General features: G+C 42.2%; 3 protein-coding genes across 4 annotated transcripts; 2 read left to right on the top strand and 1 right to left on the bottom strand.

Moving 5' to 3' along the window:
- Positions 1-229: 229 nt before the first annotated feature.
- Bcidl1 lies at positions 230-1,949 on the bottom strand. The gene is made up of 3 exons (XM_024698149.1): positions 1,306-1,949; positions 1,082-1,234; positions 230-1,022 (listed from the first exon to the last, which is right to left on the bottom strand). Exons 1-3 carry the CDS (start codon positions 1,538-1,540, stop codon positions 376-378), a joined length of 1,035 nt encoding a protein of 344 aa, XP_024553966.1. The 5' UTR covers positions 1,541-1,949; the 3' UTR covers positions 230-375.
- A 5,797-nt stretch (positions 1,950-7,746) lies between these two features.
- On the top strand, positions 7,747-8,759 carry BCIN_16g04200 (hypothetical protein). Of its 2 annotated transcripts, XM_024698148.1 has the most exons (2): positions 7,747-7,891; positions 7,944-8,759. In XM_024698148.1, exon 2 carries the CDS (start codon positions 8,022-8,024, stop codon positions 8,370-8,372), a length of 351 nt encoding a protein of 116 aa, XP_024553965.1. In that variant the 5' UTR covers positions 7,747-7,891; positions 7,944-8,021; the 3' UTR covers positions 8,373-8,759. The 2 variants fall into 2 exon arrangements, with proteins under 2 accessions (XP_024553965.1, XP_001547784.1); XM_001547734.2 differs by having other exon boundaries at positions 7,747-8,759.
- A 2,236-nt stretch (positions 8,760-10,995) lies between these two features.
- Positions 10,996-11,931, top strand: BCIN_16g04190 (hypothetical protein). Its single transcript, XM_024698147.1, has 2 exons — positions 10,996-11,255; positions 11,325-11,931. Exons 1-2 carry the CDS (start codon positions 11,137-11,139, stop codon positions 11,767-11,769), a joined length of 564 nt encoding a protein of 187 aa, XP_024553964.1. The 5' UTR covers positions 10,996-11,136; the 3' UTR covers positions 11,770-11,931.
- The last annotated feature ends 456 nt before the right edge of the window (positions 11,932-12,387 follow it).

The following is a 12,387-nucleotide window of genomic DNA, read 5'->3' as shown; positions in this document are numbered from 1 at the left end:
TATAAAAACAAGATATATTAATCGCATCTGTGGACACAGTTTATTCACAGACCGAGGTTAAACCAAACAGGCTTAGTCTACACTGTTAAATTTTCGTTGACAAATTTGACGAAAATGGGTAACCTTGTGCATTTAAAGTCCGGATAATTTAAGCATAAAAAGGCATACGCTAAGAAAAAGCTACACCTGAGCTCACATTGTCAATTAATTTGATCACATATCAAAATACTGGGAAAGATTTAAGTCCAATTTGTTTGTAATTGAATGTGACAGAATAATAACTTGCTTCGCTAACACATGAATATAACATCGCTAAATCACCATCTTCCTTCGGATTGATCTCACCAACAACTAACCATCGCCTTCTTAAGCCTTCTAGTTCTCTACACCACCACTGGAATACAAGCTAGCAGCAGGCTTGACACTATAAGCCTTTGAAACATCAACACCGAATGCCAACCATCCAAAGATACCATCAGCAACAGTCTCACCCAAAAGCGAGTAGTTAATCATAGGATCAGAGGAAGCAGCCTCATCAACCAAAACGCTATCCTCAGAGTTCAAAGTTGTTGGCTGGTTGTTGGTGCTGTATGGAGAAACAGCCTCGACTTGAGTGATCAGGTCTTGGTCAAAGAACATTTGTCCAACGTGGGAGATGACACCACCACCATAGGTACCGTTCTCATAGGTAGTTCCGTTGAAGTGGACAAGGACGTGGATGTGATTTGAGCGAGAGGTATAGTGACCGGGGAAGAGAGTTTGGAATTGAGCTACACCTTCGGAGTCGGTTGGCTGGAGACCGCGGAGGAAAGTGGAGTTGATGTTGGCGGCATCAGCGGCGTTACCGTTAGTGGAGGCGACTATACCACTGTATACACCGGTAGAATTGCAGTGCCAGATCTCAACAAAGGCATTGGTGACGGGATCGCAAGTAGAAATGTCAATCACTTGGGTGTCAAGAATGAGATCGACTCCCTCTTGTTCTTCGACGATGTCTGTTCGGACATATTCACCCGAGACGTCTGAGTTTAGGCGTTAGAAATTGATGGTTTTGTTGAATGGAGATGGAATGTAAACTTACAGTAAGGGCCTTGGGTGACTTCTGGGCTGAGAATGCAAGAGTTGTTTCCGGAAAATACGACGGACTCATCAGTGGTAGAGTCATAGTCTACAGTAGACAAGTGCGTGGTGTTGAGAACAGTCGCCTCATCTCTTGCCTTCAAGTAAGGTTGTTCTGTTCACAAAATAGATTAGTTTCTCTGTATGAATTTGAAAAGTAGTGGAAAATAATGGGTTAGAACCTACCAGAACTGATACCTCTCTTCTTTCTCTCGCTTTTAGCAATGGCAGAGCGTCTTGCGACAGCCGCTTGCTGAAGACCTCTAGCCTTTAACTTCTCAGAGCACTGGCTGAGATCACGAGTCTTGAGCTGAGACATGAAGGAAGCTCTCTCGGCGATCTCTTTTCTAACATCATGACCTGGATGAGCAATGACAGAGCTAGCCAAGATGGCTGAAATAGCAGCTGCTGAGAAATGCATTGTCGGATGAGTGGTTGGTATTGTTGAAGGGATTGTAGATGTTAGAAGGCTGGTACAATTGCAAGTGATGCTGAGGATGGGAAGAGACTATCTTCGAACAAAACATCGTCGAATTTATATATCTTCTTTCCTCCCCATGTAGTTTCTTCCCCCTCACACCTCCTGCCAATGCCGAACGAGGCTTACGAATTCACCTTCAACTGGTAATACTATATTACCAGGGATACAACGTGGAATAGATTAGGTTCTACGTACCCGTTGTCACTTCAATTGCAACCTCCATCTTCTCTATTGCAAAAGAAGAAGAACAACACCTTAAACAATCTCCATAGCATGTCACTGGCGGCATCCTGCTAGCACAGGAACATTCGTAACAGCATGTCACTGCGGGCATCCTACTGGCACTATCAAGGGAGAAACGCAACAGACGTTTATTCCAGGAAAGCTCCACGCAGGTACCGGCCCCGTCGCTCTTGGCATCTTATTTAGTACCTTAAAATCGCACTGAGATGTATCGAGGTCAGTGCATTGAATAAAGCTATATTTGCAACAGGAAACAGTTCATTGGATGAAAGTAAAAGTGATGACGGACTGAATGAGCCACAGTAACACGGCAACCAATGCCGCGCTGAGCAATTGACGCGAAGTCTTCTTCGAATGATATAGAAAGTGGGGCGAAACGCGCGTTGTGGGCCTTGGCATTGAAGCATTGCCGCCAAGGCGAGAGTCGACCCTCCCGCTTAATATTTAATTAGGGGCTGTTACTTTATTCAATATAGAGGTTTAGCTGTTTGAAATTTCACGTTTTGAGTTATCATCACTGATAATTCTTGTCATTGAAAGTGGCTGCACATGTAGATTCTAAGACAACAAGTATAGTTCAAGATGAGGGCGATGATGTAGATGGCATATAAATATCGTTGCCACCGTCGATTCGAACAGAATTTGAAGGTATCATCGTTGTCATCAATACGATAGAGTAGAAAGAAAAAAGATGTATCTCTTGGCTGTCGATTCGAATTTGGGGGCATCTTCGTCATTGTTGATTCCTATTGGAAGTTAGCCACAGATCTGAAAAAAAAAGGTGATAATAGAATTTGGGAAAAGAAAAGAGACAAGAATTGAATGGACACTAAAGTGGATACATATACCTATACAACATAATATAGATTTTGAAATATAGATTTTAATATTGAAATGTTCAATATCGATATATCGTCGCTATCATGATTCTACCTTACCGTCATTCTTTATATTACTTTATTAAGTATAACCTAGGAAAAGCTACATATGAGAGGAAGGAGGCGGGACGAAGCGGGAGGAGCTGGAAGGGGAGATCACTTTCCCACAAAATGTATAATATGCTTTCAGTAGAATTCGAATCTAGAATAAGAAAACAGGAAGACTAGAGGAAAATAAAACCGACTATCACGTTCTTCTTTCTATAAACTTAAACTTTGATTTAAACTTAAACCTAAACTGGAATTGAACTTGACTTAAACTAACCAGACTTAAACTTAGGTATAATTTTAAACATAAAATTAGACATGCTTTCGATTTCTAACATCATTTTTGTGTACATTGCACAACTTCGAGTACAGTAATTCCTGGCAAAAACAATTTAACACAGAAATATCTTGGTGGAAATCATATCTCTAAGAGATCAAACATGTAAAGTTCTTCGGTTCATCATTGGAAAAAATCTTAGGGTTCATCTGGTGAAGTCACTGGCAGTACCGGAACAAGATTCGACATGCCAAGACCACGATCATAACTTTGGATTCAAGTGTCTCATTGGTATTTTCCTCGGTGGCATGGGGATCAAAATGGCGGTGATCAATTCCACAATCCAAGTTTATCAATGTTTCGGAATATAACGTAGCCGTGAAGTGTAAGAAATTGGAGGTTCTTGAGATATGTAACTTATTCAAAATGATGGTAGTGCTATGCACTTTTTCCCATTCCATCCACCCAAGGCCCTCAGAGCTTGATCTGATCAAAACATGAATATTCTTCAAATCAATGCGGTTGTCTCTTCGGCTGAAATAACAGATTCGCAGACAATCGAGGAAAGCGCTATTTCGTGAATGCCATGACTTCGAAGCGGGGAATAGATATGAGATGGTACATTTCCATAACCAATGCATCGGATGCGATTGGCTTTCTATTATGTCCAGCCGGGCTAATTCCGTTCCGATGGGAGGGTTAAGCGGCGTGGTAGCTCATGCATGTGGAACAACCCTAATCTACAGGTGCTACTAGCCAGTTTGTGATATCCTTCGACTCAAACGAAGTCATTGTTCCTTTGGTATTACTTTCATAGGTCCCTTGAGGAGTTTTCACAAGCTGCTGCAAGAGTCACGAGAATCGGAATACCTTTTCTCTTATTAATAATCTCTGTGGTGAGTAAGTAGTACCTAAGGTACTAAAATCTAGAGAAAAATGCAGTATCAAGTAAAACACGTGTCGTGGAGCAAAGCGGAGCTCGTAAAATCCAAGTATGAGACAATCAGAGGTCTTTGTTGATATCAAAACGAGAAGCTGTCAAAGTACGCAAGGCCTGAACGGATTCCTGCCGATGGAATTGATTAAAGGATCTTTCGGGGTAGTTCTCCATATCTTAGATCAAAGGCGGAAAACAATTTCGGAGGCCAGAAACAGCCCTCCGTAGGTCTGTTTGTTCTCCCAATTTGATAACTGTTGGAGAAGTTTCTCTCATGAAATGAGTTGCCGGAAGAAATTATGCCACATTCGTTCTCCTTTGGGACTGCAAGATGTCATGTGACCTCCGCGCCACGTAGTCCTCTTATTGGGATTCATCTATTGATCTGAAGACATGAAAGATTTTCCGCTTTGGTATAGAACCTAAAGTGAGGTTCAAATACTAAACATAGGGGGGGTTTTCACACCAAGCTAAATTGGACATCAAAATGGATTTGAATAATCATCGCAATCTTGTGTTTTTGAGCGCCAAGGGTTGTCTCGAATCCTGGGAAAAAGGAGTGAATTTAATTCACGAGATGCATTCATTTTGAATCCTTTCACCATGCAGGAGACCTTTCGGGCGCTCAGGTCCTCACGTGCTTGGCAGTATCATCTAAAGTTAAAATGTCAATTTCAACCCGACTCCAGATCATGCGTTTCAAACTCCGAGGCGCAGTGAATCGAACTCTGGTACACTCACCACGAAGAAATCTGTATGAAATTCAAGTGAAAAAAAGTAGGACCCGTGTCCACTTTCAACGTTGAAGAATAATCTTCAATAGCAATCAGTATGCTGGAGCAAAAGGTGCATATTATCCTGAAAGGTCGATCCTCCGCATCGTAACATGCTGGAAACGCCTTGCAGCGGCGTATAGTCTTTATCAAGCTCCATATTTCGTTATAATACTCATAATAGCATGGTGGCGCGAGTTTTGATGGCCAGTGCAAATCAAGGTCAGGAGTTGCAGCGAGGGAATCCAAGATCATGCCCTAGTCTAGGCAAAGCAGACTATTTCGATTCAGGTATTCTATAGAGCGAAACCATGATATTTTGGCGTACATCATTCGCTGATGAATGCAGGATGTGATCCCAGTCCAGTGTCTTCCGCGGGGTTGAAGGAAACAGTGATCATACCCGTCAATTATTAATATAATAGGTTTGCTCGTGTGTCTATCAGCAGAGCATGTGCCATGCATCGTTAAATATGTGGCAAGGAAAAGGCAAAAATCCTTGGATAGCATGCAAAGCCAAACCTGCGGCTTACAGGACTGAGTCGCGCAGGCACCCGCCTGTGTCGTTTTCCAGGCAGGTACTAGGTGAGATGGCATCATATGGAGATACTTGAGATGATTCTGGACCCTCAAATCCGATGGCATGGGTGAAGGTCTACACGTTTGTAAGGAAGCAGGAACGGGCATTAGTTTCGTTGGCCTTTTGAATGCCCGGAGCAATGAATTTCCAGGTTCGCGATTGTCGATGTTTGATTAATGTGCCTCTCAAATGGTGAAGCCTTGGTGGCTTCATTGTAGAAGCCTAGTCGTAGGTGGGATCGTATCAAGAGACGGCAATCAACAGCTCCCTAGCTTGTGTCTTCCGTCACGAGGATGGATCCTGTGGAATCATCCTGTCAACACTCAATCCACGGTCGTATGACGACACTTCAAACGAAGGCAAAGTTCACCCTGGCCCTGCCATATCTCTAACAACAAGTAAGTTGTTTTCTTCGTTGGAATGAATCCTAGTCCCGAAACAGTCAAAGATGCATCGCCGTACGGCCTTTCCGCACAAGGCGGTAAAAACGGAAGATGTGGTGGCAAATGCATCGGTGATGTTGTGGAAATTGGGTACAGAAATCCATTTTCCAGCCATTTAATTCCCCATAACCTCCGGGCTACGGCTGTATTCAAAGACCGGCTCGGCAAAAGATGTTATCGGTGGCAAAGAAACGAGAATGGTAACTCTTGCATGATACCGAGCGCTCAATCTGTAACTGTCGCACGATTCAGTGTAGTATACATGTCATTATGAGACGTGGCACCATGCGTTGGAGATCATGGCCTTGTCATACCTTTTGCATATCTGGGTCTACACTGCCAATGTGATACCCAAATATTTTAAATCCCATTGTGTATTTCATGTAATTTCGACTCCATATCTCCAACCCCATCTTTGATAAGGGTATTTGATGGGTAAGTAACAAAGTTGTTCGATCCAGATCCAAATGAATATTTCGTGAATCTTGTTGAAAAGGCACCTGGAACTCTTGTAGTCTTGTACCGCGGCCAAATCAAACTTACTTAGAACAACATCAGAGCCTTGTATTGCTGTGTACCGACGTATCTGGCTAATCTGAGATTAACACAAATCTGGAAAGTAGATTGGCAGTGCGTGTGAGAGTATTTCCAAACGTTAACCCGGTGTGCATTGTGTAACGATTGGCATTGAAGCCAGGTGCCTTGTTTTTATGCAGTGGTCGCCATTTCGTCTCAACAAAGAGATACCATGCATACATAGAGTATCATTCCCATCTCAAGTTTCCAGTTTTGGAGGTCGAATGCTACTCCAGTACATGTAGGATTTTAAAGTTTTGCACAGGCACGAAGTAATGGTGGTACGTTTTGCTTGTGATACCACGCACATTTATGGAATGATATATTAATTGTGACAAACCTGCAGATATAAGCACACAATATCACTAAAAATTCATGGTGACACATAAGAATATGACGATAATCGACTCACGCGAATCAGAGCAATCAGAGCACTTACCAATCATGTAAGTGCGGATACGGTAGAACTCGGCTATACCGGATTGGGATATACCGGAATAATTTCCTTATTTGACTACTTTTTATTTAGTAATTCTAGAATTTTAGATAAAATCAAAATATCAAGCACTTTTTTCATAAATCCTGTATGAATTTTGATAATATATTTGACTGAATCAGAGTTTTTTTTTTAAAAAAAAAAAAATTATTCATTCTTGAAGCTGAAATCCAGTATAAATTTTATTGAAGCACTTGAATCACCATTATTTATACCGGAATCTTCTTTGTACCAGATTTGGTTGGTTAAATTGTTCAGTCCGTTATAACCCAGTTCCACTGTATAACCAAATCCGTTAATCGAGCCAGATTGATGGGTCACATCTACAAAACTAATGCACCCCACTACGGTCCGCACCCCTACTCCGAAGCTCCTTTTTGACTGAATCAGGTTTCGGAGTACCAAGATAAATTCGGCTTGAATTGTTGGGCGCCAATCACTTCGAGTGGAGCTGTAGATCAACTCCGGACTTAGAGTAGTAGTATGCTAAAGATTGAGATTCGCCAAAAAGTGCAAGATTCGGTAATGTGCTCCAACGAGTAATCTTCTAGCCGGCCGCGGTTCTTTTTATCATTTGCACAAAGGTGGGGTAAATTTTTGGATTACCAATTATCATCTTTACTGCCGAATTCTTCATTCAACACATGTCTGCATCTGTTATTAAATTAACCTAAAGAACTGATTGGTATCGCTACACCTAAATAGCTTGGAACGCTCACCTAAAGCCTTGACCAAATGTTGGTTATATAAATGAAGGGATGAAGTAATATCCAAGAATGCAAATTTAAACGCGGTCTCGAATCGACCTAGCAGTCTGTGGTGATATTTCTTACCCTTTGTCTCGTGCAACTTCCGGAGTCAAGGCATGATCCGTTAAACATCGGTTTCGTATAACGGTATATCGATAGGGACAGCTTTGTCATACAAATGTAGATAAAACCCTCTCCTCCACGGCAGGTACGAAAGTCAAAATTTTGGCCATCTTACATTTTGAGTTTCTGCCCACTCCACAAAATTCCACTCGTGACTTTGTTCCAAAAGTGGGTATTCAAATCCTTCAACACTCGTGTATACATCTTCTCATATTGCCAGACTTCTAGCATTAGCCCTGCATAGCACTTTTGCTCACGTCGCCAAGTCCTCGAAGTTTGTGCTTGCCGAAACATCACTATGTCTTCAAGATCTTCCACCTCAGAACCACCTACACCCTCTTTCTCAAAGCCAGTCCGCTGTTGTGCCAACTGTCACAAGACAGAAACTTCTATGGGAAGCTTCCCCAGTTGTGAGCGGTGCAAAACTCCTTACTGTTCTCGCGATTGTCAAAAGGCCGACTGGCCGAATCACGAACCAAACTGTAAAGAACGCTATAAATTCAGTATAACAATACATGGCGATAACATTCCAGACGGTTTGGATATCGAAGCTTTGAAGAAGAAAGCCGAACAAGATGGCAAAGAGTTCCAATTTATTCAACTGCCTTCAGGTCAAACGGGCGGCGGATCGAAGGGAGAAAAGAGGTAGAAAATCAAGCTTGGTAAAAGAAACCATCATATTGATAATTGGGCAGATATATCTGATCTAATTATGGTGATGAGATGTTTGAGCAATGCAAAGATCACGATGAATGATATGCAGCTTGTTGGCAGTGCCGGTAGTTGGGAAACAGCAAGAGAATTGCTAGTGGGTGGTAGACGACTGCAATGGACTGAAATGATTTTCCAGAATAGCTGAATGAGGATACTCGACTATTATAAGAGGCGTAATATGGCGGGAGTACCGGTTTATATCCAGGGGGCAAGAGCGATGGATGGGTCGTCGGATTTGATGTGACGTTGAGAAACCGTGTGGTGCTACCAACATGACATATATATTTCCAAAGTTAAACAAATGTAACATAGAAATGTGACATGAGATACGATGATATCGGAGATTCGGAGTTGATACTCAGTGTTTCCAATGGGTAGTCCGGGCTCTACAATGATAAACTTTCCACTACGTGAAGATCTTGAATGTTTAAATAGATTCCAGGCATATAAAGTTTTTGACTATTGGAACTTACTGCGGACCGTCGAACAATATGCTTTCAATTCCTCGCCTGCAATAAGTACCACATAAACACGCGCTCAGATATTTATGGGAAGAGCTTTGAAGAAGCGGGCGTGTAGGCCATGAACCACACAAGGAATTCCAGCAAGGTCGAAGGTTAGTCATATGGAAATGTGAAGAAAGAGTCAGTTTGACTTACATTATCATATCCACCGTCAACAATTGTAAGTAAAGACTAATATTATCGGGTTATGAGAGCTCGATGTTCAACATCGAAAGATTTTCTGTTCTCGCTGGAATCATTCTATCTCCGCATTTTCCCCGAGCGAAGCCAAAATTTGACCTTAAAATCTTTTGAGTCGGAAGCATTTTTGGTTCTGAGTCCTGACAACACCATCTTCCGGTCAACTAATAAAGTCATTTTAGCCAAAAATATTTCTTTATCATATTAAAGAGCCTCGCTCGTTGTCCACGACAATATCTAGTCCCAAAAACAGTTTTTCAGGACTGTGGAATAAAATTGCGGGCTCGTCGATGAGTCTCAAAGGTGATCCCTAGTTTGGAAAGCCCAAGGCTAGAAAGCCAACTCGATGGTAGCTATACGTAAGGTGATCTGAGATTTCTTCGATGCACTCTATTGCTTGGATTTAATCCGGTAATTTTGAGCAGCAGAGTCATATGTTATTACAAACATACGCCCGAATGTCATTGAGCCAGAAAACCTCATTTCGAGACGATTTCTGGTTCACAAGTCTTTGTATCTGAGTAAAACGCTTTCAGATATGGAAGCTGCAGTCTCATTTGTTTCGCTCGAGACTTCATACAAGTCTGCATATCGAGCACGCTTTGGCTTATGTACACCCCCAATCTTGCGTGAGAGGATGGTTTCCATGGTGCTGGTTGCAGATGCAAACCCTCAGATTTGACCGCGAAGTCAAATCCAACATCTGCGAGGAGTGTCTTGTTCTGGTCGTAGGAGGGTAATCAGACGTTCTTCAAAGGTCAAAGCTCTGAAGTCCGAGTTTGGAGAGTTCACTTCTCATGCCTTCGAAGGAGGAGAGGTGTTCGTTTGTCGCATTTGTGGATAGAAAGAAATATGTAAAGATTTTCAGTCGACTGAGAGAACCTTGATCGTAGTACGTACTATGATGGCAAAATTTATGATGTCATTTTGAGATTTTGGTTTGAAAGGTTTACGCTCTTGGCTGCGGGAGGACCCGAGTCTAAAGCTTACGATCGAGGGATCACAGGTCAACACGTGATTAGAGCCTTCATACGATGACTTTTCACACATGCTCATTAAGTTGCGAATGTTTTTTCTGGAATAGGAGTCCATGATACATCTTTGCCAAGAAGTGGTGGTGATGAACTCAAAACGAATCGAAACTTCATAGCACCTTCCAATATATGTACAATGGGTCGGGTAGTTCTACCCTAATATCCTAAATTTAAGCATATATTCAATCGATGTCCACTAACTGTATTCTTTCATGAATACAAGGTTCTATTGGGCTCTTATAGTGTGAGCATGGACAAATTCGAATTTTCCTGTCCAAATTTGGATGACGGAGACCACGTATTGCTATTAAGCCCACCTTTCTGAGGTCCACAGCGAATAGTCCTTTTATTTGACCCGGGGCTTGCTTGGCATGAAGGCGATCCTACTTGAAGAAATAAGCATGCATAACTTCAAATACGCCAAAGGCAACCTTACTGAAGATGGCCTCCAATGAAAACCTCTCTCACTTCTAAGTGCGCAGCATATTTTCATCCACTTCATAAATACTTCTGTTGAAGAAATTTAATCTCATGTTAGCCCTGTCTGTTGCCAAGGTCCTTCTTATCTTTCCTTCCTTTTGCCCCACTTATCATTGTCCTCTTGCTGGCCCTTCCCTCCTGCATAACCCCCTTTCACCTTGGAAATCAGGATCATCTGGTCCAGCTACTTCAGATCGCTCATAATTTGTTAGATTCTGGGTATGGTAATTGTTGAGATACAGACTTACTTCAAAAGAAGAAATCAGAAGAGACATCCCTGGACTAATAGATACATATATGGGGTCCACGATTCCTGCTATCATGGCTTTAACAGTCTTACGGCATTCACTAACAAATAGGAAGTTATCGCGCTTACTATCCTTTGCGGCTGATTGTAGCCGCGAAGGTTGTACAGAAATGACTTCAGACTATAATCCGATGTATGACACAACATTCTCTTGCATCCGCTTTCCAATCAACCATGGATGCATCACATCCTGAAACGAAGTTGAGATACAGACCTCTCGTCTCTAAAACTGCGATTCGTTTAGTCATGATACATCCTGGCTCTAGGGATGATCTCATCAGATGCCACTTGATGTATACCAAGCTAGGTGCAATGGACTACGAGGCATGATCCTATGAGCGGAAAAATGAAAGTGATGATAGTCCGACGATTGGTGTGAACGATAAAGATGTCATCGTTCGAAAGAACTTGCATGATGTCTTGGTGCAGATCAGGCTCTCTGAGGCTGAGCGGCACATATGGATCGGTGCTTTGAGTATCAACCAATCTGATATTAAAGAGAGAAATGCTCAAATTGAGATTATGGGACAGATCTATAGCGGTGTTTTAGTTGCCATTGTATTGTTAGGCAATGCGGCAGAGAACAGCGACACTACATGTAGGGTCCTTAAAGAGATGGCTGCTCAAACCGTTCTTGAAACGGCTGATAAAATGACCTACCAAGAGTTCCCCAATCATATTGAGCTTGTTAAGGTATTCGATAGTCTTAATCATGAGGATCGGAAGGCTCTAGTCGCCCTATTTCAGCGTTCATACTGGTCGCGTATCTGGATTTTACAGAAGCTACATCTGGCAAAGAGCTACTAAGTGTATTGTGGCGACAAATGTATCACTGTTAGAGACTTTCAAATATCCATCGGGCTTCTTTAAAATATGGGCATTCATGCTGAAATGAGTCGCCTGTACTGTAGCGTCATGTATAACAGTGCCATGACTGCGCACACAATAGGGAGAGACATGTTCCCCGCAGTCAATAGACTGCGTCAGTGAATAACGACTGTTTTAAGGAGTGGACTTGTATCTTCAAATGCCCATGATATGATTTATGCTTTGCTTGAAATTTCAGTCGACTGGTAAAATGGTGAGGTAGTGCTCATACCCGACTATACTAAGCCATTGCCAGATCTCTTACTTGACGTGGGACGTATAATAAGAGAGCCGCCTCTTACAAACAACCAACTTGAGATATTTAGTTCTCTTGCGGAACGTTTTGAATGCACAATAGATGTAACAGTCAAGGAAATTCTCGCGGATCTGAACATAAATCGGCAATCCTACTTGGTTCAATTTTGAGAGGCGTCGTTAGATTTCAGAATTAACGCGCGAGAATCTTCCAACCCTCAAGAGCCACTCGATCAATAATACCTGGAATATCTCTCTGGTCTCATTATCTGTCAGAAACGGCACCACAGCTTTGGGGTGGAG

The sequence above is a fragment of the Botrytis cinerea genome, chromosome 16, assembly GCF_000143535.2.
Source record: "Botrytis cinerea B05.10 chromosome 16, complete sequence".
In the NCBI taxonomy this organism is placed as follows: Eukaryota; Fungi; Ascomycota; class Leotiomycetes; order Helotiales; family Sclerotiniaceae; genus Botrytis; species Botrytis cinerea.
This window is presented reverse-complemented; position numbering and strand designations above follow the sequence as displayed.